At 43.5% G+C, this 27714-nt stretch overlaps 1 protein-coding gene and 1 long non-coding RNA gene across 22 annotated transcripts; one reads left to right on the top strand and one right to left on the bottom strand.

Moving 5' to 3' along the window:
- Positions 1 to 71: 71 nt before the first annotated feature.
- On the bottom strand, positions 72 to 26346 carry PCBP2 (poly(rC) binding protein 2). Of its 21 annotated transcripts, none has more exons than XM_061615053.1 (15): positions 25946 to 26286; positions 23501 to 23638; positions 22997 to 23020; positions 22868 to 22900; positions 22267 to 22383; positions 19867 to 19998; positions 17065 to 17193; positions 15791 to 15865; positions 13898 to 13984; positions 13032 to 13073; positions 11817 to 11889; positions 11423 to 11461; positions 10571 to 10626; positions 8314 to 8483; positions 72 to 478 (listed from the first exon to the last, which is right to left on the bottom strand). In XM_061615053.1, the coding sequence occupies exons 2-15, from the start codon at positions 23567 to 23569 to the stop codon at positions 442 to 444; spliced, it is 1083 nt and encodes a 360-aa protein (XP_061471037.1). In that variant the 5' UTR covers positions 23570 to 23638; positions 25946 to 26286; the 3' UTR covers positions 72 to 441. The 21 variants fall into 21 exon arrangements, with proteins under 21 accessions (XP_061471037.1, XP_061471038.1, XP_061471040.1 ...); XM_061615054.1 differs by having other exon boundaries at positions 10571 to 10623; XM_061615039.1 differs by lacking the exons at positions 72 to 478; positions 25946 to 26286 and adding exons at positions 3352 to 5454; positions 26322 to 26346.
- LOC133379548 (uncharacterized) lies at positions 25660 to 27103 on the top strand. The gene is made up of 2 exons (XR_009761201.1): positions 25660 to 25903; positions 26320 to 27103. It is a non-coding gene; the product is annotated as an uncharacterized LOC133379548 (long non-coding RNA).
- Positions 27104 to 27714: the final 611 nt, after the last annotated feature.

Genomic DNA, 27714 nt, shown 5'->3' with positions numbered 1-27714 from the left:
CAAGCTTCTTGAAGGTTATGGAGTCACAGATGGTCAATAAAGGCCAGAGATAAAGACTCAAGAGCACAACATTTTCTATTCACAAGGAAAAAGCTCCAGTCCATCTTTTTATTTTTTTGAAAAATTTCTGACATTACAGAACTAAACTGAAATGTATTAATTCCACTCTTACATTTCATGACATAACAGAAAAACTTCATGAGCCAAGAAAGGGGGAGAAGCTTATAAACTAAAATATGAATCAGCATTTTAACAGCTGAACAGAGAAAAGGAATTAAAATGCTGCAATTAAAAAAAATCATGAGTGGATGGGTAAAGCATGTAAAACTGAAAATTTACAAACTAGTTAAAACCTGGAATCGCTGACTGCTCAGAAACTACACAGATGGATCATGGGGATGAACGGCAGAAACAGGTAATGAGTGAGGCGGTTGCATTGTCCTAGCTGCTTCCCATTCCACCAGTCTCCGAAGAAAGCCTACAATGAGAACAAAGGTTAAAGGCCTTAAAAAAAAAAAAAAAAGACTTGAGAGCCACAGATTTGATGAGACAATTTCCTCCCCAGCTGTACTACAAACATTGTAAACCCCAAAAGTGTATGATTCAAGAAGAAGCTAGAACTGGCTCTTCTATGGTCAGCAACTGCAGGCAGAGATCCTCTTCCACAAAGGTTAATGCCAGCCAGCCCACCCCATGCCAGTGAATATAGAAGCTGCTGCAAGCTTCAGGTCAGCAATGGCCCTGAATACCCCTTTGTCACCAGAAAGCAAGCCTGTCAGACTGCAGTGACAGCTTCTACGGCTCAAGCAGACTATATTATTCTCACAGCATGTGTAGTTGTAGTTAAGTTTAAATTGTCCTAAATATTCAGTGTCTCCTGAACACTGCTTTCACACTGGGCCATGCAGTCATCAGAACTCCCCTCACTCACTGAGCTTTGGTACCAGCAAACACAATGTAATGACCTCTGTTCCTGCCAGCATCTAAGCTGTGGCTCAGTGGCCTCACATAACTGAGTGTCCTGTCCCTGAGGAAATCAACCAATACATAAGTAACGATTAAGCAATTATGTTCCATTGTTAGTAAACAAGGTAAGAATTAACCAGTCAGATAAGCTAGAAATCAGGAGCTTTACAGGATTTACTATTAATTCAAAACAAATTACACACCTTTAAGTTGTCTGATGCTTAAAAGCCTAAAGCCAGATTGCATTTATTCTGCCTATGATCAGAAGAGTTCACTGCTCATGGGCCCTTAAATCAGCACTGCTAAACAGAGGGCTTACATTTGCTTCAGCCACCTGTTTGCTACTCCCAACACCAATACAGAGGCACATCTTTGTCGACTCTTGGTGGGATGATGGAAGAGAACTGCACAAAACCCCTAGCAGACAAGGTTCTTTCAAGGACCCCATTAGCACCCCTTTCCACATTTGGACTGTTTCAAGATATCCACGTAAGAATCTGCAGGAACTAACCTGCCATAACACATAAGGCTCAACTGCAATCTACCCATGTCAAGTCTCTTAAAGATCTGAGGTCTTCTGTAAGAAGGGAAGCCAATCTATACAAAACTTACCTTTTATTTTCTGAGGCAAATTAAACACTCTTTCTATAGATTCTCCCAGCTATGCAAGAACTGCTCCACACACAGCTCCTCCATTGCTGGGATGTTTAGATGATCCATCCACAGGGGTGCATAGCCTAATTGTGCAGGTCTTTCCCACAGAACTATGGCAAAAGGGGTGCGACAGAACCTCATAATCAGACCCTGCCAAGGTGGTCAGAACATTTAAACATTCTTCCAGTTCTATTAGAATGTGAAGGACTATCAAGAAGGCCTAAGGAATTAAAATTGAAAGTCCAACTGGCAGGGTAGAATCCCATGCTAGACCTATTCAAGTGTGGAATAGGAATAGCTCATGCAAACTAGAGATGTGCAGGCCCAGGGAAAAAATGAAAAAAACATTTTCCAAATTTTCCCAGAAAAATGGTAAAAATTTGGTTTTTTACCAAATTTTTCCAGGCCTTCATATCTCTAAACTAAACTGATGAATAAGTATGAACAATTTGTTGTACTGCTATTTGGTTTGTACACTGTTCGTCTGGAGACTGGAAAGGGAGAGTACAATACGGAAGAGTGAAGCTGTCCCATTATCCCACATAGGTCCTCAAAATGTAGTTTAGCAAAACCTGCAGATATCCACGGCCAAAGACCTTTTCCTCACATTAAGAGAAAAGGTGTGGTATCTAGTCCACATGAACTAGTATTAGTGTTGTCCGGCTTTTAGCAGCATGACCAAAGCTATGCAGGTTCTTGAACCCCTTGCCTGTGAAGGACGGGGGGGACACGGGACTTTGCAAAGAGTTGGGAGAAACCGTGTACCTCCTCAATGCCACTTATGCCCACTTCAGGGCACAGAAGTGTTGTGTGCAGTGCTCTGTGATGGCCAACAGTCAACTTAACATCTCACAACCAGGTAAGGTAGCCAAGCTTTTGCTGCTTGGCCCTCACTGTGAACGGGTACCTTGCAGAAAGTGGCACGAGGTCTGCCCCGCCCCCCACACCATGAGATTCATGTAAGCTGGCTTTAGAATGACAGGTTTACTGGCAGCACAGGAAAGGGAAATCGTAACACCCAGTATTGTGTCTGCAGAATACGTTTACTTGGAGTCTTGAAGCAAGATGTTGGCAAATCAGGTTATAACAGAAAATTCCTGCTGCATGAATGAGCAGGCCGTGAACCCCTGGAGGAGGCTAGGAGAGTAATTAGGCTGAGATAGAGAATAGCATGCTGCAGAGGCTCACTGAATGAGACTCTGCTGGAGCTCAACTTATTTGCATTTCTCTGAAAGGGCCCCAAACCTTGGAAGCAGATCTGCTCTGTATTATTCCCCACTACCACTAGAAGCAGTTGATTCAAAAGATTTTGTTCTTACATAGAGTGAAAATTGGTAGAAGGGAAGGATTCTAAAGGATGTCAAGAGCTGACGCACTGTTTATAGGATTCTTGGGCAAATCAATTCAGTAATATATGCTTAGTGTACCTCCCCTATAATAAAATTTGACAGTAGAACACCTCTTGCCTACTTCAATATGGAGCTAATGGAATTAAAGGTTGTTATAGTAACTAAAGCCCATATGGATGCCAGCTGGATAGAAAAAGACGCTCAGATCTCCATTTCCCACCACTTTGAGCTCCGTATTGTTAACACCATTAACCAGTGGTAGTGCTGCATGAACAAATAGCTTTTGGACAACTCATAACCATACTTGCTAACCAAGAACAAATTAAAGCCCATGAAGTCAACCTCTACAGAACACTATGAAACAGACGGCCAGCCCAAAAACTTGGTTAAGATTGGACAATTTTTACTTAATGTGATTACACTACAGAGCAGAACAGTTTTTTAAAAAAAGTTACAATTGTGAAAGTCAAACTGCAGAAACAAGTACTAAAAAATACTTCTGCTACTGAAGGAAAAAGGGTTTGAAAGAACTGCATAAGTCAGCCAGTTGATGGTCTCTCTCTCCCCCACAATACAATCAGGTCAGACCCTCCATCTCCCTGAATGCAAAGTGTGAAATTATATAGTCCCAGAATCTAGCCATCAGTCACCATTTCAAACTTGTTCCAGTAACTTTCTTTTAATACAAAGTATAACACAAGATTCTTAGCAATTCCAGCTATCACCATTTCTTATTCAATATTGCCTGAATTTTTATGAGTTTTTAGAAGATCTGTAAGGATCAGACTGCTAACAAAAAGGAAGCATCTGCTGTGTTCATGTGGCAACCCCAGGCTAAAGATTAAGTGTATTCAGGTACAAACAAGAAGAGAAAGAACAATCAAATACCACCTTAAACACAAGAGCATGTCACCCCATTGCATTATCCATTTTGTCTGCCCAGTTTTCTTCTCAGCATTCAACAAGCCCTTAGTGGAGGAAACAGACAGCGGCTGGACTCAATTGCCCCAGCTGAAACACCAGGACAAGTGAAGCCAACTGGCCAGCCTCTGCAGATGAACACTTCTCAATACAGATATGCCCCAAGGAACATCTGTTAAGATGTTAAAGACACTAATCAGAGGCCAGTATCGCCATCAACAGACAGAAGTTTCTAAAACTAAATCTCTAGGCTTCTAAACTATCCATTTCTAAGGTCTAAATATTGGAAAGCTGAACAGATGTTAAATCCCATTTTAGAACATAACTTACAAGGAAAGCATCACCCATAGCATTGTTACAGCTGTTCATTAAGAATGTATACATTGATCCAGGTTCTTTTTTATGTGGCTGATAAACCTGGGTATGGAGAAAGTCAGGTACCAAAAGCCCCTGAGCTTTTTGAAGTCTTGCTGTAGTTTGTACAAGGAGGAGGGTATGTGCACCAAAAATATTACTTTTTCTACTGAGCAGGTGAATTATATATGCTGGCTGGGTAGCAGTTTAAATACAATACAAGTGACAGAGTGTAAGGGCGTATAAACAGTATGCAGGGTCTAAAAGGTCCACACACACAGAGCACACCATTACAGCCCACACCCTCACAATTGTGTATTAGGTATCAGTGTCTTCATAGGATAGAGTTTATATACTTAATTATGATCTCAGGGCAACAGTGCGGAACACTTTCAAAACATTTAGCCTGGGGTTGCAATGTGATATTCATCCAGCTTGTGGTCAGATAGTTCAGTTCTCACTGTGACAGTTTTATTACAAGGACAGACATTGAGACAGGTTTGGCCAAAGTAGCCTCTTTGCACAGCTTAAACCAAGGAATTGCAAGTGCGTATTTTGTTCACGGATCCTAGCATTCCCTGCCCACCCAACTCCCTCCCCACCCACCTTATTCCATGTAACAATGCAAACAAAACTACTAAAGCAACAGCTACAAGCTACATAATCAAGATCACTACTGGACTCAAACTGATTAATACACTTGCTCAATCGTCTTTGACCTAGTGGAGGTTGCCAGCAAAAAAGAAACTCCATCCTAAAGAAATCACAAAGCTCACTTTTGTTTTGAAGTTTTAAAAAAAAAACTCTTCCAAGTCTCCTCTATGGGATCCCCATTGCTGAAAAACAATCTGCTGTTCCTCTAAGGCCACAAGCAGACACTCAGTAGGGAGAGAATCTCTGTTTTTCCGTTTTCAGTTTGTTAGTAACACATGGCACAGCTGAGGTGGTGGAGGCACCCTTAGCAGCAGACACAACATTTAGAGCCAGGAGAGGGACGGGTTTCATGCCAAGCAGACTGGAGACACAGGGGGCGGTCGGAAGAGGGTTGGGGAGGCTGGAGGGTGCTTCGGAGACCCCTGCTGTCGCAAGCGAGGGGGTGGTGGTGGAGGAGGAAGAAGAAGAAGGGGTGGAGGGTTGAGAGAGGTTGATGCTGAGGTGGTCGGGGATCGTGACGGAGGCTGCCTGGGAGGAGGGTTTAGCGCTTTCTAAACTGTAACAGAGGAAAAAAGGAACAAAAATACGGGTGGGTGGATGGGAACACCACACAAAAAGCACAGGACACAAACAGCTTAAATAGCATGAACCTAGTCTGGGAAGGTCTGGAAACAGCATAGCCAGAAGAAAGGTGGGATGGGGAGAGAATGCTGGCTGCAAGGGAATCTCAACATTCTCTAGATGTACCAAGGTCCACTAATAGCCTCCCCCCCCCCAAAAAAAACCAGCCTACTACTGTCCCAGGCCCAATCCCATTATGAACAATAGTTCCAGTTTTTGCTTACATTGATTCCAGAAGTAATACTATTAACTACAAAACACATTTTGTTGAAGCAACAGCAAACAGCTACGAAACCTAATGCAGTCAGGCAGCTGAAATCCTATCTATTCTAGACCATTATCTTGCAACACACCAGTCTCCCACCCAGCCTCCCCTGCCCATGCAGCTGTCCCTTCAGATTTGACCCAGGCAGCCTGTAGTTCCTGCCAGTATTCAAAACATGCATTTAGGTAGCAAACCAATTCTAACAGTGCATTGCATTCCACTACAAGGTTGCCATAATCAACTGGGAAGTCTTAATGCAAGCCTTTTATGCAACTGTCAGAAGTTTTTAAAACAAGCCAGTGACTGTCTGGATGGAGAAAACTGAACAGCAAAGGAAGCCATTCCTCATCTAGCAAGAGGACAATTTGTATTTAAAAATGGCTTCAGATAGTGGATAAAACTAGCCAAACACATGAGGGAAGGCTGAATTTACTCATGTTAAAACAAGGAAGGCTCACAGAATGGTAGGCTCATCTCTTTTCTCACTGTAGTTCTGTTAGGTTTAGGACACCCAGGGCACCAAGATAGCAGGTAATAGTTATGATCACTGTTCTTAAATGAGTTTCTGCACTGGTTAAATTTTACCCATGTTACAACAGTAATATGTGGCCCAATAAGAGTTGAACACAAAAAATATAATCTACAGTATCATCAAAAGGACCCACAGCTCTCTTACCACCCTGGTCCTCACCCTAGCTAGAGTTCATTACTTCTAATAGTACCCAAGTAGAGATTAAAGGTGGGAGGACTGTGCCCTCTCCAGAACAGGCTGTTTAGAGCGACTGATCCATGTAGTTTTGTGCTAGACCAGCCTTGTTGACTAACTAGATTCTTGCAAACTACATTCAGCAGTTCATACCAAGTAGATGCGATTTAAAGGACAGTTGATAAGCATGTGAAATGCTACGAGGTTTGTTTATTTAGGAATTCCCTCTCCCTCAATATTTTATCCTGTAACCTTGCAGACACTGTCTGCTTTTAGTTATGGACAACACTTAGGTTTTTACACAGTATAAAAATATCCCAATTCCTTAAGGATTTCATGGTAGAGTATCTGAAGTCCAGTCACTATTATCAATCAATCTTACTAGCTACTCGCATAGCAGCTTTCTCTCTTGCAGGGATTCCCCCTGGCTATAATATATCAGTCATTGTATAGCATTATAGGGTGGTTCTTGCTGCCATAATGCAAAAATGTTCTGTCTGTACACTTCCAAGAAGAAATTGGCTAGCTGTAAGCAATGGGGCATTTAAGAGATGCTGCAGATCAATTTGGTATCGATGGAGGAACCCTTACTTCAACCGGTTTCCTAGTTTCTGACTAGGCACAAAGGCAGCCGAGTCAGTGAAATAACCTGAAATCAACCGTTTCTTGAGCATCTCAAATCCTCTGAGACTTGAGGTGTTCTCACTTCATCAGGACAAAGGATTAAGAACAATGCCGCTTTAAAAATTCTAGCAGGTACTTATTTGGGAGACCACCTATTTGTATGCATCTCACGTTGCGTGAACCAACTTATTAGTCAGAAGTTGAGGTAGCCCAGGAAGGATGGGACCTGAAAGCTCGCAGGCAAGCCTAACTTAAACGTTAAAGAAAAGCACTTATGTTCGACCTAGAAGCTAACCTATAGATTCTAATCACTAGCCTGTCATTCTGCAATGAATGCTTTAGCTATACTGGGAAGGCAGGGAAGCAATCTAGGACATGCAATACCAGCTGCTCAGGCCTGGGTTTTTAATTATTGAAGTCAATACTCTCCATTAAGCTAATGCATTTACTTTTGCCTTATGAGATCATCTGATCTGATCTTGCCAAGTAGGCTTTTTAAGGACAAGGCCTGAAAAGCAGCCACTGCTTGCTGCAGAGCACTACTGCAACCCATAGCTGAAGCATTACTGCTAGCAAGAGCACTCAGGGAGAAGATGAACTGCAGGAGCTTTTGCAGTGCATGCTACAGCCCCTGGGGCAGTACTAATTCTTTTCTTTCCTCTCTTAAGTACAGTTAGCTGGCCTGCAACACTTCCAGAGCTCACAAAAGCTATCAGCTTTTTGTTTTTATTTATTTATTTATTTAAAGGAACCCAGTGAAACATCCTATTTTTGTACAGGCTCAGCTTAGCAGCAAGACTCCCAGTTTAGACTACAGGTAGATACAGGACTTTCAAGCAGTGTTGGCTCTCTGTTACAAACCAGGAATAGTCTAGTAAAAAAAGCCTAAGCAATGCCAGCAACAGGGGAATGTGTGTTGTATATCCCATTTATTTCTATCGCCCTTCCTCCAGGTTGTCTTGTGATACCTTCTTATCCTCAAACACCACATTTACAAGATCAAAGGAGAGGTCTGGTGCGCAAACTGCTTCTGCACAAGGGGGTGGGACAGGAAGGAGGTTTGTCCTGAACTGTTCTACTTCAGCTCAGAGAATCAGCCTTTTTCAGAATGCTGCCCTGGTTTTAGAGATCTCTCATGTTCCTCAGTTCTGCCAAATCATACATGCATTAACAAGCAGCATGCCATTGAAGAAACTTACCTGACATTAATTAGATACTGAGCCAGGCTAATGCTGGCTGCAGATCCAGTTATGGTAACCTGCCTGTCAGTAGATCCTTCCACGGGATTGGCAATTTTGATCTGCGCCCCAGACATCTGGCGAATCTCATTGATCTTGGCGCCTTGACGCCCAATGATGCATCCAATCAGCTGAGAAACAAAGTAGTTAATGGTCAAAATGGAACTTGAGATTCCAAGATAATCATTTTATACTGCCATTCTCTTTTCAGAAGTACAGGCCAAATCTCTGGGAAGCTAGTTAAACTCCAACTCATTCAATACATATTTGGCATATTCCCACTATTCCATGTTGCCACTATCAGGAACAACATTTGATAATCTCAAGTGCTATTCTTGGTTGTTTGTCCAACAAGTACAGTAGCTGTCCACCTATGTGTATGCACAAGAGTCATTTGTACCAGTGGACTAGTTGGACAACTCTTTATATTTTCTCATATCGCAGACACTGTGCTCATTTGCTTGTTATCTGTGAACCACAAGGCATCCTCACATTACAGCTTCTCTACGGGAGGCAACCTGAAAGACTTCTAATAGTTATTCCCACACCCTTGATGCAGCTGCACTAAAAAACATGCAAACATATGGAAAGCGTTGCAAGGCTTAAGCATGCTTTACACCACAAGACACTCTGGATACTATTATGTGGGGCCAATCTGAATTTGTGTTAGTCAGTTGCTCTGGAAAAGGTAATAGGAGTCATTTTAGTAGAAATCCAATGGGACCACCTGAAATCATGACTATAAATTAGTGCAAGAGTAGCTAGCCTAGTCACATTCCCTATTACACTTAGGAACTCCGCATTACCTAAAAATGTAAAGGATGGAAGAGTTCTTACAACTCTAATAAAAGTTCAGTAGTTTGTCTTGACTTCTCAAACTTGTTTGAGCTATAGCAGTAACTGCTGAAAGCCCTTTTCTGGATTTGAAGTTACCCATTAGACTTCAGTATTGCATAATTTTGTTGCCTTACTAGAATTCACATCATCCACCAGTATCTTAGTTTTACAAGGCAAATGTACACTCAGGACCTCTTCTAAGTCTTCAGTAATCACGAGTACACATTCTTGCTTAAATAGAAAATAGCATATTTTTAAGAGCAACCCAATTTTTGCTCTAGTCCAGCATTTTCCACAAGAACCCCAGTAGTCACTAGGTAGTTTTATTGTTATATTGTATTTTATGATGTATTTTATTATGATGTAATGTATTGTTGTTAAATTGTACGTCGCCTAGAGTGGCGACCCACAAATTAAATTATTATTATTATGGACCATCTGCTCTATGGACTACTATATCAACATTACCCATGGCGAATAGAAACTGAAAACTTATTTGTAAAGAACACTTGGCAGTATAATCACTACTGTAGCACTAAAATATAACTGTGCAAACAGAGAACAAGTACACTTTAGCCTCGGGCTACTTCTGAAGCCTTACATTAGCCAAATAACCTGGCCAGCTTCAACATTTGTCATGGCCTGAAATCACCCCATAAAGCCGACTGCAGAAATCAAACAAACCTATTGTATTGTCTCAATTGTTCTCTTGTCTGCATACACACACTCCCAATAGGATGAAGAGGCCGATGCACTCCATCTGGTTTAGACTGTATGCCGTTCTTAATGTATTTGTCTACTCAAGAAAATCCATGTGGTACCCTGAGATGACTAAATATCCTACATGCACCTACTTTTATCTTAATATCTGCAGTGTCTAGGGTCAACTCAAATTAGTTCTCTAGTACTCTGCAGCGTTCCTACTACCTCCCCACACTGACCCATCTGCCTACTCAAGTATCTGTGTCCAGGTCTTAGCTCCACTTCCTTCTTCAACAGCCTTACATAGAACTCTATATACAAGCTCATTTCTCTGGCTGTAGGTTGCAACATGTGCATTAACAAGAAGCTTCTGAGGGATTGTAATGAGAAAGCACAATTGTTCCCTGCCATTTCAGGCTTCAGTCAGGGAATCTTCACCCAAGGACTTCCTTAAAAAGGGAAGAGCCTTTTCCTTTTCATCTGTAGCAGTGCCGTGAACTTCGATCTACCCCTCTATATGGAGGACAATGTCCAGAATGTAGAACAATAACAATATTGCAATTCCCTGCAGCAGAACTCTTGGAAGCAGTGCTGGAGCTCAGGCCCATCTGGAAGTTGCAGCTCTATCCCATCTGCATCCAAGATTTCCCAGAATTCTGCATCTCTGAAAAATACTTACATCATTTGGAATGGTGAGTTCATGAGAAGTAGTTTGAGCTGACGCATCCAAACCTGCTGAGACACAAAGAGATCAAGAGAGGTTTAATGCAAGGCCCTGAGAGAGGGCACAGAATAGGCCAGATCAGTCAGGCTAGCATTTGCTGCTGGAAAAAAACTGCTATTCTGAAGAGGTACTCAAACAGGAGACGAGCAAGATATTAAATCCAACCCCTCCTTCCTCGTCCTAAGCAGATAATCTCTGGTTATAAAGCAGACACCAATAGAATGGCTTTTATTTGGTCAGGGTGGAGGTAATGTAGTGACTCGGTTTTTTCAAATACAGAGAAAATGAATGAACCAGAATTACTTTTTTTTTACAGACTCCTACAAAGCTTTAGCCAAGCAGATCCCAAACATGTTTTCATCTTCCTTTGCACCTTATAGTTGTATGTCAATGTTCCTGCTGCCTCAAAACACATGAAAAGAATTGGAGGCACCCTTTTGCACTGACCAAATGGAGAAAAGGGTACTGCCACAAAAAGTGTGTGGTCTGACCTTTAGTTATTGATCCAGTGTAGCTGTTTATATAAACACTTGTAGTTGACCTACCACCTTCACAAGCAGACAACTTTATTACTAAGTAAGAAATAAATCACTTTATTCATTCATTCTATTATACCCTGCTCTCCAACAGAGGTTCCAGCTGGGTTGCTTTGCAACAGAAGTTTAGTAAGCCTAGTCTAAACCTTGCACCTACGCTGCTTTGCAGTTCTTTGTACTATACGTGGTTAACAAAATTTGCTGCCTAAAAAATCTCCCCTCAATATTAACACACAATAGAATAACTACAGTTTTTTTTTTCAGTCATTACCCCAATAGCCTTCTACATCTGGAGAGCTGGATTCAACGCCTGTCAAGATACAAGGGACAATGAGTGTGGTGGTCCTAGCTGAAGCCCTACCAGACTTTCAGCCACAAGACAAACTATTATACAATTTGGCACAACTGTGAGGATCGCAACAGCTAGAAGGCAAGAGGTAACTGGCAAAGTTGTTGAAAGGGGTGAGGGAGGAAAAGCAGCATGAAGACTCTACCTAAAATGAACGCTTGTTTTCAAGGGCAGAAGTCTACCCTCTTCCCAATATTGTTACCTGTGGATTTCTTTTAAAAGTAAGATAATGGAGCTTAAGCCAAGCATCTGCATTAAAGGCCAAGTGGAGATTCTTGGACTGCTAGCTTATACAAGAAAGAAGGAATTTTCATACCACTGAATCCAGTGTTGCCATGAGACATTGGAAAATGTGACTGTTGCATTGCCAACTGGTGCAGCTTGGTCAGCTATAAAGGAAGAGAGAAAGACCGATGTTAGAAATTTTGGAGGCCTACTAGTTTAGCATACAATTTAAACACCACAGACACTGCAAGCTGAGCATGAGGTGCTGCCCCCTTAGGGCAGGAGGAGAGGCAAAACTGAGTTAAGGAGCAAGCGCTTCCCTGAGCTGAGATGGGTACAGACAGAAGGAAAGCACCATGGGTGTGAGGGCAACACCCTTCTCAAGAGTACCCTGGCTCAACAGGAGGCATCTGCAGTGAATTGTGACAAACACTAGAAGACAAGCACAGACAGGCAAAGTAACACAGAGGCTGATTTGCAGTGGTGCTTGGGACTACACCATGCAGGACTCTGTCAAAGCATTTGGAGGGGAGAGGTATATCATGAGGAGTGACTAGAATGGAGTCAGATGCTCCCCCCAGTATTAAACAGTGCAGTTTTCTAGCTCTCTCCCCTAGACCTACTTATCCCAGGCCCACCCTTTCCTGTTCTAAGCATGCTATGAGCAGAGTTCAAATTCCTATGTACCCTTCAAAAAAGAAATGTCAAGTGCTGCATCTACTAATACCTTCTGGTATTTGAGCTAAAGAAGGAAAAAACATCCTTTCACATCAAGCAAAGATAGCTAATGGCTTTATTATTAGCAGAAATTGTGCCAAGGAAAGGCATCCCAAGCAAAAGCCCCACCACCTTCTAGCCACACCTGCACAGTGACTACATGATACGCTGGGCATCATGTTTGGAGATGAAAGCAGAAGTCTGAAGCCAACCTCCCCTCCACCACCACGGTGCACTACACCAAATGCCCTATGTCCTTTACCAAGAACCACAATGACAGTATACCATGGAGTTTTGTTTTGTTTTGTTTTGTGGGCTTTACATCAAATTGGGAGCAGGGGGAAGGGAAACTGGAACTTTAAAAGGTGTACCAAGCTTCGCTGTGCAAGTGTGTCACAGGCCGGCAGAAAAAGGACAGATTAAGATTGGCTACACAAGGAAGTGCTGAACAAAATTTGAGGATCATTTTAGGTCAAATTTCAGCTTTAAATCAAAACAGACTTCTAAAGCTGCTTGTTGAGAAAGCATGGAGAAATTTTGAAGGGAGAAGTGGGGTGATTTCAAGACAAGAAGTGTAAACAAAACTTACATCTGGCTGTGGAATGGCATACTGTCCTTGAATGGTATAGGCCTACAAAAAGGAGGAAAACAGTCCTATTAAAAACCATTGGACAGCCACCCAGTGACAGACAGATTTCAACTAGCCAGGAAGCCAGAGAGCTGAGGGGGAGAATTGTCGGTGGGGAGCCTGAAGGCAGGTCTCTTAAAGGGGCTGCTTGAATTAGCTAGTGTATGTAGTGTGAGAAGGGAAACTGGTCCCCACCACAAAAAGGATTAGTATTAACAGCTGGTTGTTGTTGAAGATTTGTTGTGTAGTGTAGGATTGGACAGTGCTACAAGCCCTCCTGCCCTATGCATACTCCAAAACAGACCCAAAAGGGAAGCTTAATTATCTCCTATGCCTCCAACTGCTTTTAAAGCTAAGAGGAACCAGCTGGGCAGTCATCCCCACCCCACTAAGTTGCCCCATCACTCTATACTCCTAGAAACCTACAGTGGACAAACAACAGCCAGGTGCTGGATGGCAGAATCTGGAAGAACAGGGACAGAGCAGCAGCCAAACGTAATGGTTCTGGGGAATTAGCCTAATGAAACAACCCAGCAAGGCAGCCACTGTGTGGGGACTTGCTTAACACTAAGTGAGGCTTCGGGGGGTACAAGTCTCTCACTTGCGGGCTATGGGGGGGAAATGCAGCCCAGGCTGGAATTGATGAAGATGTTACCACCTGCAGGGCTGCCTACTGGCCTGCCAGGTAGTGTTTGGTGGCCTTAATCCAGTTCCCAACGAACAGGAGTTCACAGCACAAGCCGCCACCACCAGTCTTGCCACCCTTGTTGGCAGTCTCAAAAAGGCCAAGGATTGAATGGGCCATGGAGACTGAACTCCCCTCTCACCTCTTGAGGTGGTCCCTCCAGGTCAGAGTTGAGGCACATTGATGGGGCGGTGTGGGGGTAGCTTGCACTGCCGCTGCTGTACCTGTCCTGTGGATAAATAGAGGACTTCAGTCTCCAGGGCTGTCAATCCGAAACCTTTCCCTAACACCAAAGTCATATAAAGCTTACTCTGATCAAGGGCTAACCTGTACTAGAGACAGATGCTGGCTTACTCCAACTCATGTCACATCAGTAGCACAAGACAATGTGAGATTTCCCAACTATCTGCACCTTCACGGGCAGGGGAACCGGCATGGGCACAATGAATCTTGTTCTCTAATGGCGTAATAAGACGACCCTGCCACAAGACCAACTTCAGGATGCGAGTGAGCTTCTGCAAATATATCTTCGGTAACTTCCCATGTGCCTTTTCACTGCCAATTAACTGCCTAGCAAGCTGTCAAGAGCCTCTGAAGGATAGGTAATATGAATAGGACAGGAAAGAAGAGGGAAGGGATTGAGGCAAGAACAAGACCACGCCAGCACCTTTCCCCCAGCAAGAGGTGTCAGCCAAATATCCCAGTATAAGTGGCATATGAATGTATAAGCACAGGGTGAACTGCAGCCAGACCTGTCCATGTGCTGCCTCTACATTTCTGATGCTGACTGGAACTACCCATTAACACCCAGCGCCACCATCTCTCACCTTCACATCCACCAATTTGTTTATTTACAGCACTTATACCCCACTCGTTAGCCAAAAAGGCTCTCAAAAATAAGCAAAAAACTGCTTCGTTCATCCCACCCACTACACCAAACTTCTGACGCATCTGCACTGTTGATATAGCCCTCTTCAAGAAAGGCTTACAGGTGGGCATTGAGGCACTGTGCTCAAAAGCAGTCAAATGACCGAGTCCTCAGAGTGTTCCAGCTCCACTCCACATACTCATACAGGAGCCTTCTCTGGACATGAAGTTCCCAAGAGACTCCTGCTTCTCAAACCTGCATGCTTCAACCTCATGTTACATCTATCTGCCTAAAATGGTTGCAAGTGTCCGCAAGCCCAGTTATAACCTGAAAATGCCTTGTAGGATCTATGTGAACTCGCACAGCCCACTCAAGCAAGCACGTTTCACTGAAATCCAGGATAATGGCAGCAGGATTCCAGCAAGCTGAGAGACTGAAGTCCCATTCTGCAATGGCCATAACAATACTTTGTTTTATGAAAAATGTAAACACATCCGCAGCCCACCTTCCTGTGTTCTGGAATCAACTTACATAATGGTATTGGGGCGCGAGTCAGATCCAGCATTATTTGGCATCTCTTTAAGTTACCCACAACTCGGGTGGGACACATGGCTAACAAGCAAGTGACAAATTGCCCTTAAGGCCTTCTCTTGTAAAAGGAAATCATTCCAAAATGTTCTAGATTTTGGGTTCAATATCATAGGAGCATCAACCACATCTCCTCACTTCCCTAGTCCTCTGGGTTCCAGTTCTCTCAACACCTGTCCCTGTCAATAGTCAGCCCCTGCTGCTCCAGATCTTCTGAACTGGATAACTCAAAGCCTACTGCCATCAGTCATTAATTTGTATGCTGCCTTAAACTGAAGGCGAGAAAGAAATGGGCTTGCTAGTGGTCCTATGTCTGGAACAGATCCCAAATTCCAGCCAATTCCCCCCAACCCACACTGCTGACTACATCATTCTCAAAGGACATCAGAGTCTGTTGAACATTCGAGAGCAGCCTCCAAAGAACAAAACCAAAGCAGCAGAGGTAGCACTATGCTGGCCAGGTGGGCAGCAAAGGTGATAAGCATGCAGAGTGGTTTGATGTGTGCTGGCAGTGTTGAAGCTTGGTAGACTACTACTTTATTGCCCCCAACCCAGGCCCAACAAGAGGAATGGCCTTACCTGACCGCCTGCAAAGATGACAGGAGAACTGGATGGCTTGGGTCGGTAAGGGATGGTGACACCCTTTGGGGGAGACTAGATTACAAAAGAGGAAGGAAAATCATGGTTAATCACTGAAGGCTTTAGTTACAAGACATTTAGTAACTGCCAGAAAGATATACAGGTCAGTTTATTAGGACTGTGAGCAAATGAACTGCCCTCTTCATGGACTTCTACAATTCCTCATTTGATTAGTCTTAGCAGCCATATTAGTTTGTGACAACAGGGCAAAATACTCTGGCAACTCAAGAAAACAACTGTTTTGTGGGATGAACTCCCAGGCAAGAACAGTCTCCTTCAACAGTTACAGAAGGAGGAAAAACTATTGTTTATTTATTTATTATTTTATTTATACCCGCCCTTCCTCCCAGCAGGAACCCAGGGGATGTTTAAAGAGCATCCTTCAGTTGGGCCAACTGGGAATATCTGGAACCAAGAACAAAGTGATTGAAGTGAAGACAAGTGCATGAAGCAACACAGTGGAGGAAGCAGTGTCACTGAAGGCAGACAGCACTGATTCAGATTTCTTCACAATGCCCTCGCATCTGTGGTTCTAGACAGACTTCCCCAGGGAGACGCCATGGGCAAGGAAAGAGGGCCAATCTACCCCCACCAATTCACTACAACACAGGAGGGGTGTGCATCAAGTCACCTTGCATGGCTTCATATTGGATCAGATTGCAGTTATTGGTTTCATAGAGTTTATTCTCCAGGCACACCATCAACAGCTCGTATTTCACTAATCCTTTTTTTGTGAACTGCTCACTTCAGGCCAAGGGTTAAGCCTCTAGGTACACCTACAGTTGTAGTGTAGATGTTACCTTTAGGCACCCTCACCTTTTATATGGATTTGCCTCATGGCTTCTTCCATGAAATACTGTGGATGGACATGAACCCCCTTAGTTTCTTCAGCAACTGCCAAGTGACTTCCGCTCAAGCATCACTTAAAAACATCAGTAGGAAGAGAAAACTTCAGTTTCTCACACACACAAGCTTCCTGCCGCTCCTTTGTGTAGCAAAAGCAACATAGAGAGCCAGTATGCGAATTCTGTATCAGCTGTTCCAAATCTAGAAAGTAGCTGGCCAGAATCCAGTGAGAATGCCCCCTTCTGCTTCTGTCACAAAAGCTTTCAGCAGCAATCCCTCGGCAGCCATTTATTTATTTCTAGCTATGTGTGTATTTATTTTAATCTAGTACCTTAAAGAAGTCAGGTCACCCAACCTTCATTACTTACCTCCAGCATGACAACACAGATCTGTTTGACACACTCAATGATGGACTGTGGAATCCCAGCAATGGTGATCGCTCTCTCAGTAGAGTTGGGCAACATGTCTCCAGCCACCTGGACCTGTGCCCCTGTGCTCTGAAGATTAAAAATATGAAGTCAGGTTTGCTGCTTCAAGGTTTGGTGTTGTTACTGCAGGGCCACTGGTTTATTACACACAGAAATAGCATAACCTTTCTCCTTCTTCAAAGTGATTTAGAACAATCCATTCAAAGGGTTACTGCATGGCTATTGTTACACAAGTCACACGATCTGTTCCAGCATCCTCAACCTGCCTTTGAAGTCCAGTTTTCATCATGAGGGCAAGTTTCTTGCCCTCCAAGTTGCATAAACAAACAGAGGTGAAAGCAAAGTTTTGCAGGCACCATACAGTTACAGCAGACTGGACTGGTCAGGCAGGCTCTTTCCACCCTGTATGACAGCCACAGGACCAACATTACAAAAGACTACTTATTTTCTATTCCACAAAGGTGGAAAAAACGCAGAAGGAGTAAAAGGCATTTTTTATATTTAAGAATAAGGATCTTTAGATTAAGAAAAGACAATGGAATGGAATAAAACTGTGTAGGGAAAGCCTATAGGCAAAAAGGGGGTACTATTCTCTAGGAGAGAGAAAAGCCATGTACAGTAGGGCCTCGCTTTAAGGCGTTCCGCTGATGCGGCACCTTTCATTTTCAATTTTAAAGGTTTTTTCCCCCATTTTGCGCCGTTTTCACGCGACGCGGCCCATTAAAGTCAATGGGGTTCCGCTTCAAGGCGTTTTCTGCTTTACGGGGGGGGGGGTCTGGAACACAACCCGCCGTATAAGCAGGGCCCTACTGTACCTTTGATCAAGGCAGGGGAAAAACTCAGGGATGGAAGACCAAAAAAAAAAAATTCAGTCACTTTTGTTCCTGTCTCTTGAGGAGAGGAAAATGGGGCAAGGGGAAGAAAATCCCATACTGGATACAATCCTAATTCAACAGAGAAAGGGTTGTCTGGGTTTGAAATCCAGAACCAAATAAGACTTCATCTATGCTTGACACTATGCCAGCAGCAGGAGTGCTGAACTGGCAATCAGTATATGTAGGCCTGCAGCAGACATTAAGCAGGAGCGCCTGCCAGCATGGCATCCTACTGTAGTCAAGACAATTTAAACACAAGTACAAATAGACAGCTAAGGGAAAGTCTCTATTTCTAAGCCTAGTTCCATTTCAAATAGGAATGGGAGGCAGAAAAGGGCAAGGTAAGAATTCATTATAATCCACCTAGAGCACTAGTAGATGGATTGAAGAGCCTAAATAAAGCCAATGGACCTATTCCTATGCTTTTGGGAGCATAACTGTTGTATTATTTTGGGTTCAGTTACGTAACGTTTTAACTCTTTAAAATTGAGAGAAATGTTACACAGCCAGGATACTAGGGGAGAAGGATCTAAATGCTCCCCCAAAGCTATGAACACTCAATTATTTTAGGTTGATACACCAGTTAAGCTGTTAATAAGAGCCTGCCAGTGGCCCATCTAGTCCAGCATCTTGTTCTCATGGTGGCCAGTCAGAAGCCTGTGGGAAGCCCACAAGCAAGACCTGTGTGCAAGAGCACTCTCCCCTCCTGTGGTTTCCAGCAACTGGCATTCAGAAGTATACTTCCAACTATGGAGGCAGAGCATAGCCAACATGGCTAGTAGCCAATGAAAGCATTATCCTCCATGAATTTGTCTAACCCTCTTTTAAAGCCATCCAGGTAGTTTCACTATTCTGTAGTTTAACTATGTGCTGTGTAAACAAGTATTTCCTTTTGTCTGTTCAATGCCTTCCCATCCCTACCCATTCACACTGGCTGCCCATCAGCTGTCGGGCCAAGGTCAAGGTTCTGGTTTTGGTGTACAAAGCCCTATGCAGCTTGGGACCAGGATACCTGAAAGATCATTTTACCCCATATATAGCCAGTCAATCACTGTATCTGCAGATGAGGGCCTCCTGCAGATATCATCTTATCAGGAAGTCTGTTCCACGCAACACAGGAAACAGACCTTTAGTACTGCGGCACCAACACTTTGGAATTCCCTCCCCTTAAATATTAGACAGGCACCATCTGTTATCTTTTCAGCACCTATTGAAGACCTTCCTCTTTCAACAAGTTTTTTAAGTAGAGACCTTACCCCAGTCTGTGCTGAAATTGCTTTTTAAGGTTTTTTAAATATGTTTTCAAGATTTTTTGTTTTAACATGTTTTAAAGTCTTATCTTTTTACGATGTTTTAAAGCACTTTTAGTGTTTTTGTTTGTCGCCCTGAGCTCCTTCGGGGAGGAAGGGCTGGATACAAATTTAATAAAATATTCGTTAGAAACATAGAAGGAATAAGACTTATGTCGCAAGACACAAAAACAAACGAAGACCAAGACTTATCAGTCAGTTAATATGCAGCATTAAAAAAAACCTAGTGAGAGCCTCTGACGGCCTCAAGTTCTGTGTGCCGCTTAACTGGAAATAAATTGACCCTGGAGATAAAGGACGGGAGACTGAGAAGGGAGGAAAAACTTACAAAAAGCACCTGACTCCTGTGCTTGGCTCCGGCCACTCTTCAGTCTCAGTTTCATGAGCACTAAATATAAGTGGCTGTATTAAGCAGGATGATGCAGAGTCTATGTGTGGCATTGAGCCTCATACATTTGGCATAGGGTAGGGTCATGGTGAAGGGGAATGAGTAGCATTTTGCAACAGAAGCAAACAGCAAAGCCAGCCTCACAAGTCTAACAGAGTTAAGGACACACCTCTCTTATCTCCTTGATCTTGCAGCCTCCTTTCCCAATGAGAGAGCCACATTGGCTTGCAGGTACCACAAGTCTCAGAGTGACGGGGGGCCTGCTAGAAGCCGTGCTGTTGGTCATTGAGCTGCTGATATCCTGAAAGCACAAGTGTACAAACTTCAAACTACTGAAACTCCAAATGAAGGCCTAGATTATTTTCAGTTCATCAACCATCAGAATTTCAACAAAAAACATGCTTAAGCAGCAAAGATTGTGAGGTTCAGGCAATACATACACTTCACAAAGAGCACCACAGCATCTAAATATTCATCCCATCATTATCTACCGCCGATACACCTTCTATGCAGCACTTATAACAGGAACTGCCAGTACGGAGCCGGTGTGTGTACATATGCCCCCAAAGGTCTTGTCTGGTGTCCACAGGGTCCCCTTTCCCCAGCGCAGCTAGGCTTGAAAAAAAACTATTGTAGCCAACAGAATAGGTTGCAATGAACCTAGACTGATGTGTGCGTGGTGGCCGCAGCAGTTCGTCCAAGTACAAACGTGCCCACAGGCCAAAAAAGGCTGACAACCCCTGGTTTATAATAAGTTCTGCTCAGGAAACTGTTCTTCCATCGGCTTGGTCAGATAGTTACAGCAAGAAGCTATACTGAGACTATTTTTAAAAATACAGCTAAGCTGCTTAATTCACCTTGCCCCTCCACAGTATCCTGATGACTCAATTCTCCTGTGCTGTGTGAACTCTTCAATGGAGTGTGAACAGGGTGCACAAAGCATGTTCATCAATTGTTAATAAGCCACCTTGGGAGCATAAACTAGAGCATGTGCCATTTTCTCAAGCTTAGTTATATTTATTTATTTAATTAATTTATTTATTAGTCGCCCATCTGGCTGGTTGTCCAGCCACTCTGGGCGACGTACAAGATAAAACAATACATTAAAACATTAAAATTTAAAACCATAACAGTAAGAAACCTAACCCACCCCAAAAGCCTGCCTATTATATTCCTAATAAGCACACTTTATGGTTGCCTTGGGCTATCTGATCAACTCTCCCATGTACTTTTCCAGAGGTTTATTTTACAGCACAAACCAAGAACATAGCAGCTCTGCTGTCAACGTTTGGAAGCACGTTCCTATCCAGCATAAAATCACACTTTCAGCAGATCTCCATCTCTGCATCCCAGAGGCTGTCTAGAAGTAATCACCATCTACACTATAACATAGGGGGGAAATGGCTGCAGCCAGATGTTAACTCTAAACTGGCCCAATAAGCAAAGCCTTCATATCCTTCTTGAAGGCCTGGCACTCAAGACACAAAACCCATCTGTGTGCACAGTGCCAGAGCTTATATTCAGTATCTTTCAAATGTTAGTCATGATGTAAGCCTTACAAACAGCACAGTATAAGAATCTAAACCCAATGGCTGCAGCAGCTATTGTGTCAAACAAGCTGCAAATCTCTATGCCAGGAGCAAGAAGACACCATCTTCTACTAGTCAAGGCAACGGCTCCAACTCTTCCAGAGGAGGTGGGTAAGCAAAAAGAGTGTTCTCAGATTACTGACATTCTGCTGATGCTCAAACACTGGATTTCAAAAGTTTCAAGCTTAGCACAAATCAACCAACTGCAATAGTTCAATGAACAGGCATAGTTTGCCAGACAGCCAATCTTATACTTTGAGTTGTAGTAGGCCCAACGAACTAGAATCATGTATTTTCTTTTGTCTAAGATAATGACTTCATCAAGCTACTAATTTGAAAAGCAACTAATTGCTGATTCCCCCAGACTAAATACTGTAATTGCCACAAGATGTACTCTTGCATTGAAAACCCACTGAGATTTGGAACCTGTTAACCTTCAGGATTTGCCAGTAAACATGCAACCAAACAATATAAAAAATGAACTGGCTTTAAGAACTTTTGAAAAATGCTTTTTGAAACACTGTTCAGAACATATACTTTAAAATGGCAGCATTTTGCTTTGTCCAAACAAGAAGTGTTCCATATACCTGACAAACAATAAAAAAAATTATCATACAACTAGATTTATTAGCCACCTAAGAAATTCCATTCTTATGCTGTCCAAGATCAAGCAGATGACCCCCATGCTCAAAAATCTCCCACCCAAAAGTCCTTAGGGTGCCCACTGTGTAACTGATATTCCATGTTTCTATCAAATGTGTTGTACCGATAAGTAAAGCCCATTTGTATTTATCTTCCTCATCTTAACCACACTCAATACAACCAGAAAAGTATAGTACTGGGTCATCACCTCCAACACTGCAGCAGATGGAACACACTTTTTCCCAATGTTATTCCAGGAGGACTGTACTTGAAGTGTTTCTTTTATTTATGTCCTCAACCCATCAGGGATAAGGGGAAAAAAATAAAAGATCACACACCTCTTCCAGTTTGTCAATGATCATAGCAAATGCTTTGAAAATGGCATTAGTGGGTCCAGCAAGAGTGATAATCCGTTCTGGGCAGTTCCCTTCTGAGATATTAATGCGAGCACCACTCTGAAAAAAGGAAAATAAATGAAGCTACAGGTAAAACAGGACTCCCCTTTCCAAATCTGTCTCTCTCCTTCCACCCCCATTTGACTGTCTTAGCTATGACAGCCATCCTGTGTGCACTTATTTGGAATTAAGTCTCACGGAATGCAATGGGACTTACCTCCAAACAAATATGTAAAAGATCAAGCTGTTTTACCTCATTAGGCAGATCAGAAGTACCTGACAGAGAAGCTGCCAAACTGCCAAACATAGCTCTCAGAAGTTGAGGTGCAAATAGGTGCCACTCATTCCCATAAAGATTTCCCCTCCTCCACAGCTGGATGTTTAGGAAGTCATCAACTGTTACACCCAACTTGATAATGGCCAACAGCAACCTCATTATGACTAGTATCTCCTCAGTAAAATGCTTCTACCACCTGAGAAGCCCCTTATTACCCTATTTAACTGCTCTTATTTGTTCTCCCTGCTCTTATCCTCAAGAACCTACCTCTTCACGCATCTTCTTTACAGATTCTCCTTTCTACACACAAACACAGAGAAAGAGGGGAGAAACTGGTTACTAGTGTTACTAATCAGAATTAATGTAAGAAAATAAGAATTAAATTGGGTCACTTACCTTCCCAATGATGCTTCCAACCTCCTGCAACAGCAAACATAAGAAAGCTGTAATTTTCAGTCATTCTGATAGACCAATATAGCCCCACCCTTTAGTGTATACACAATATTATGCTTACAATGCATTAGAAATCTCCACACTCCTCATACAAACAAAAAGCCATCCTCTCTATAATTAATAGTGTAAATTTGGATATTTAAAGTTTAATGTAGCATCCCCAGCAGATGGTGATTGGGGCAGACTTATATAATATTTAACATAATCTTGTAAAACTCTAATTAAATGTATTTTAAGGGGGAGGCTTAATCAGTTTTCCAAGACATGCCCACTCAACTTATGATATTATAGATTCTTCACTGGGGTTAACAAAGTGCTCTACTGAAAAGAACATGGCACGTCAACAGCAAACTTGTGTTTCAATTTGATTGGAGAACTGGGTTTTCCAAGACATTTACTATGACATAGTTTCAGTCTGAGGCAAACAAGATGAAAAAGAGCAAGTACCTTCCCATGCATAAGTAGGCGAATGGTAAGTGTGACATTTAAACCTCCTTCGATAACACCAGTGTCCATCTTGGGCTGTATTCAATTAAGTCAGGCTTGAAAGTGGTCAAATCTTTGGTCGCTGGGAGGAAAATCAACCTATAATTTTAGAAGATCTCTCACCACACAGGAATAAACTCATGAATGTTGTTTTACACATATGGCAGCATATGAACACTTTAATGTCCTGTTCTGTCTATTCTTGATATTGTACAGGCCTCAACATTATGTATATCCTGCAGTAGGTTTCATTAGAGAGGAGTAGCCCAAGCCTACTGTCATAGACAAGTTGTCAAAACCGGTGCTTACTGTCACTAATCAGTTGATGCCCAGAGGTTTAAGTGTTTATTCACAAGTTGGTCAGATGGTACGCAGTAGCCAAATGTGTTAGTGTTTATTGGAGACTACTGGTTAAAGTCAATCCCTGTAATATTCATGGCATAGAACAGACACATCCCCCCCCCCGAACAACTTGACCTCCCCATTCCTCCTGCCTTTGCTAGAAGGAGAGAGACCAATTGTCACTTTCCAGCTCCATTGCTCAGCAAACTACAAACAGCTTCATCTGCACTAAAATTAAAAGACAATGTCTACATTTGATTTGATGTATGCCTGCTACTTAACTCCATGACTCTGTATTAACTATATATAACAGAGCACCATCACCCATGCCAGGGAGCTCAATCTGAACCATGTAGAACTGGGAGGAAGGGCGGGATATAAATAAAATAATAATAATAATAATAAAAAAACTTTTAACTATGAGCAGAGTGCTTTTCCCATCCTGCTGTGCAGCCACAGGAAGTCATCATACAAGTATGCTTAGTGATAATTTAAACTCATTGGGACCAGGCATAATTTTCAAACTGAGTGTTGGTACCAAATATATGGAGGAAAGATTAACAGTAAGGAACGTTGAGCCAAAAACTGTAAATTGGATTAAGACAACACATTTTAACACTAGGCTAAACAGAAAAAGCAGAAATTCTGATAAATTATTTCAATCTTAAAATTACTTCAATAGTTTGCCATGTCATAAGTTGGCACATACATTTTAAGGGAATAAAATTAAAGGCCTCACTGAATTCTTGCTTATCTCAACTAATCCATTTCATTTCCAATAGTAGAAAAGTATATTTATTAGTTTCTATCTACAGTAACAGCTTGAACCTTATCACTGATTTAAAGTTAAACATATGAAACTAAGGCTGTCCAAACAAATATGGGTTTTATAAAGAAGTCGTACAGATCAAAACTCCATCTACCATAAGTCTAATGTTCCAATAATCTTTCAGTTACCACAAGCCAGTAATGATGTGGTTACATTATTTCATCTTTTGCTGTCTCCTACCCCAAAGCTGCAGAGCGACAAAACAGGCATAACTGTTACCTTGTACGGTCTAAGCTTAGAGTCAAACCTATTTCCGTAGAATCACCTACCTCAACCCCCTCCCCCCCCGGGGTGGCAGAAATCACTACGAATGCAATCTAATACAAACTTACTTGGGAGTAAGTCCCACTGAACCCTGTGGAGCCTACTTCTGTGTATATATGTATTTGACTGCAGCCTAAATCCCGCCATTAAACTGAGATCCCACATCCTCATACTTTAACTTAAAACATTTAAGAATTCATTTCACTGGGAAGTTACATAAAAATAGGGCTCTATTTTTCATTCCCCCCTTTTTTAAGTTTCACTATAAAGTTCTCACAATGACTTTTCCCCGACGGAGCGCTTAAAGCTTGATTAAAAAAGAATGGGGGGGGGGAATGAGAGATGGCGCTGTATAGCTGGCGGGACGTGTTTTGAAATAACGCGACGCGACTATACTATTCTCTTCCCCACCCTCCGCCTCCTCCATCCAAGAAATCTGCCCGCCTTTGCCCGCGAGCGGGCCGCCTCCATTCTGCTACTCACAGCCGGCCGCGTTAGCGTCAGCGTCAACTTCTCCTCCTCCTCCTCCCCGCCCGTCGCCCCCCCGCCGCGCACTCAAAGAATCTCCGCCCCTCCCCCCGCGCGCTCTGTCTGTCTCGCGCGCGCGCGCGAGGCCTAGCTTCAGATCCCGCTCAATGTGACGCAGCAACAGCGCCCCCCCCATACACACATATCCAGTCCACTGCGGCCTCCCCAACCTCACCCCCCCCGCAGTCCTGCTCCACGCGGCGCCCGCTGCTCCCCGATACGCAAATAGAAGGAACAGAACCACCCCTCCCCCATCAACTCCAGCGCTTCACACTCGGGTGGTACTCGGCCGCAGTAGGCCGCAAGCACATCCTCGGGCTTGCTTGGAGACCTGGCCGGGCTGAGGGCGCAGGGTCGACGGAAAAGTGGAACTACTCGAGGCTGGGGATTCGGGAGGGGGGGTAAGGACGAATACTTACTAAGGGGTAGTTCGAGGCCCTTACCTGGCAGGGAGGCTGGGCCCGGCCGCGCGCGCGCGCGCGCACGTTCGCTCACTCGCTCACTCACTTGCCCGCTCGCTCGGAGGAGGGGAAGGGGATGGGACGGGGGGAGCGGGAGGAGGGAGGGCGGGTGGTGCGCGGGTCTCCGGGGCGGGCGGAGGGAGCGGGACGGGGGGAGGGGAGGAGGAGAGAGCCGGGGCGGGCGGGCGGGATGGCGGCGGCGGGAGGAGGGCAAGGGCAGCGGGAAGGGGCTGCGGCAGCTGCTCTTGCGGCGGCGGCCTCGGCGGGTCTGGGAGGGGGAGCTGGAGAGCGGGGCGATTTCAACCCCGCCTTGACCCGGAAACGATAAGATCCCTCCCCTCTCCTCCCCCGTGCAGACCTTTTGCGCGCTAGAACAAGAGAGAAGATCGGGCCAGTGCGGCTTTGCCGAGCGCCGTTGTAATGCGAACCATAGAGAGGAGGAAATAGTAAGCAAATCGGGGGCGCTGGATAGAGCGTCTCCAGCGACAGAGCGGCAAGGTCCCCCCTTCAGGCTGCGTGCTGTGTGGTCTTCCAAAAGCAGCGTGGCCATAGTGGAGAACTATGGAGAAAGAGTAGCAGGAAGAGGAGGAAAGAAAGACGGAGAGAGGAAGAAAGAAGGCAGCCATGTATCTGTGGAATGCAAAGCTCGTTCCGCCACACTTCAGCATGATTAAGAGAAAGAAAGCAGAAGGAGAAAGAGGGAGCAAGATTGGCTCCCCTTAAGTTTTACAGGACAAAGTAAACAAGCAACAATCTTGGACAAATCTGAGAAGCGGCTGAACATGCCCACTGGCCCTTAAGTCATCGAGGCAGGAAGGAAGCCCCACACCCCAATACTGTTCTCCAGTGCAGCCCTGTAAATTAATGCTCGAAATTGGCTTCCATTTAAAAAAGTGCTTTGGAGCACTGTTGTGAGGGCAAAACCTGGGATCCCATTGACTCGTGTCTCCTTGCAACATGCTTCATGTAGATCCCACCCATTTGCTAGCTGCAATTCTCTGTAAACCTGGGAGTAATTCCCATTAAGCACACTGGGGTTTACTTCTGAGTAAAGGCACATACGCTGTAAAAGAAGGAACGGAGAACAAGCAAAGAATCCAGAAAGGAGAAGAAAGAAATAAACTAGTTCAAACATTTAAATCTAGTAACAGATTGGCTTCTTTACCCAAGGCACCCAAGTTTCCCATTGAGAGGTGGGTGGAAAGTGCTTAGGCTAATCTCCGTGAGTGAGTGAGTGAGAGTGTGTGTGTGGAGGGAGGGGGTTCTGCACATCGTGTGAGGCATTGTTATTATTTCAGGTTGAATCCTGACATTTAAAAACAATTCAAGCCATGTTCTTCATGAGACTTAGCAGCTGTCTTGGTATATGGATTGAACTATTGTCCCAGTCTGCATCTGTTCTGGAATTGCTTTTTAAATGTTTTTAAATATATATATTTAAAAATAAGTTTTTAAGATGTTTTATTTCAAAGATGTTTTCAGCATGTTTGTTTTTTAGATGTTTTAAGATGTCTTTAGTGTTTGTCTCTTGTTTGTTGCCCTCGGCTCCTTCTGGGAGGAAGGCGGGATAGAAATTAAATAAATCATCATTTCAGTTTTACACTAGAAAAGGTATAGATGGACCTCAGCCATGTCTAGACATCAGACTGTTTGTCCAGTAAATGAGATCATGGAGGTGGCAGCAGGGGGCTGTGCCCTAAGCTTTGAAGGAGGTTTGCTTGATGGGGCCTTTTCAGTGGTGGGGCTACAGG

This window comes from Rhineura floridana, chromosome 3 (genome assembly GCF_030035675.1).
Source record: "Rhineura floridana isolate rRhiFlo1 chromosome 3, rRhiFlo1.hap2, whole genome shotgun sequence".
In the NCBI taxonomy this organism is placed as follows: domain Eukaryota; kingdom Metazoa; phylum Chordata; class Lepidosauria; order Squamata; family Rhineuridae; genus Rhineura; species Rhineura floridana.
Note: the sequence above shows the minus strand (reverse complement) of the source record. Positions and strands in the feature narration are given on the sequence as shown.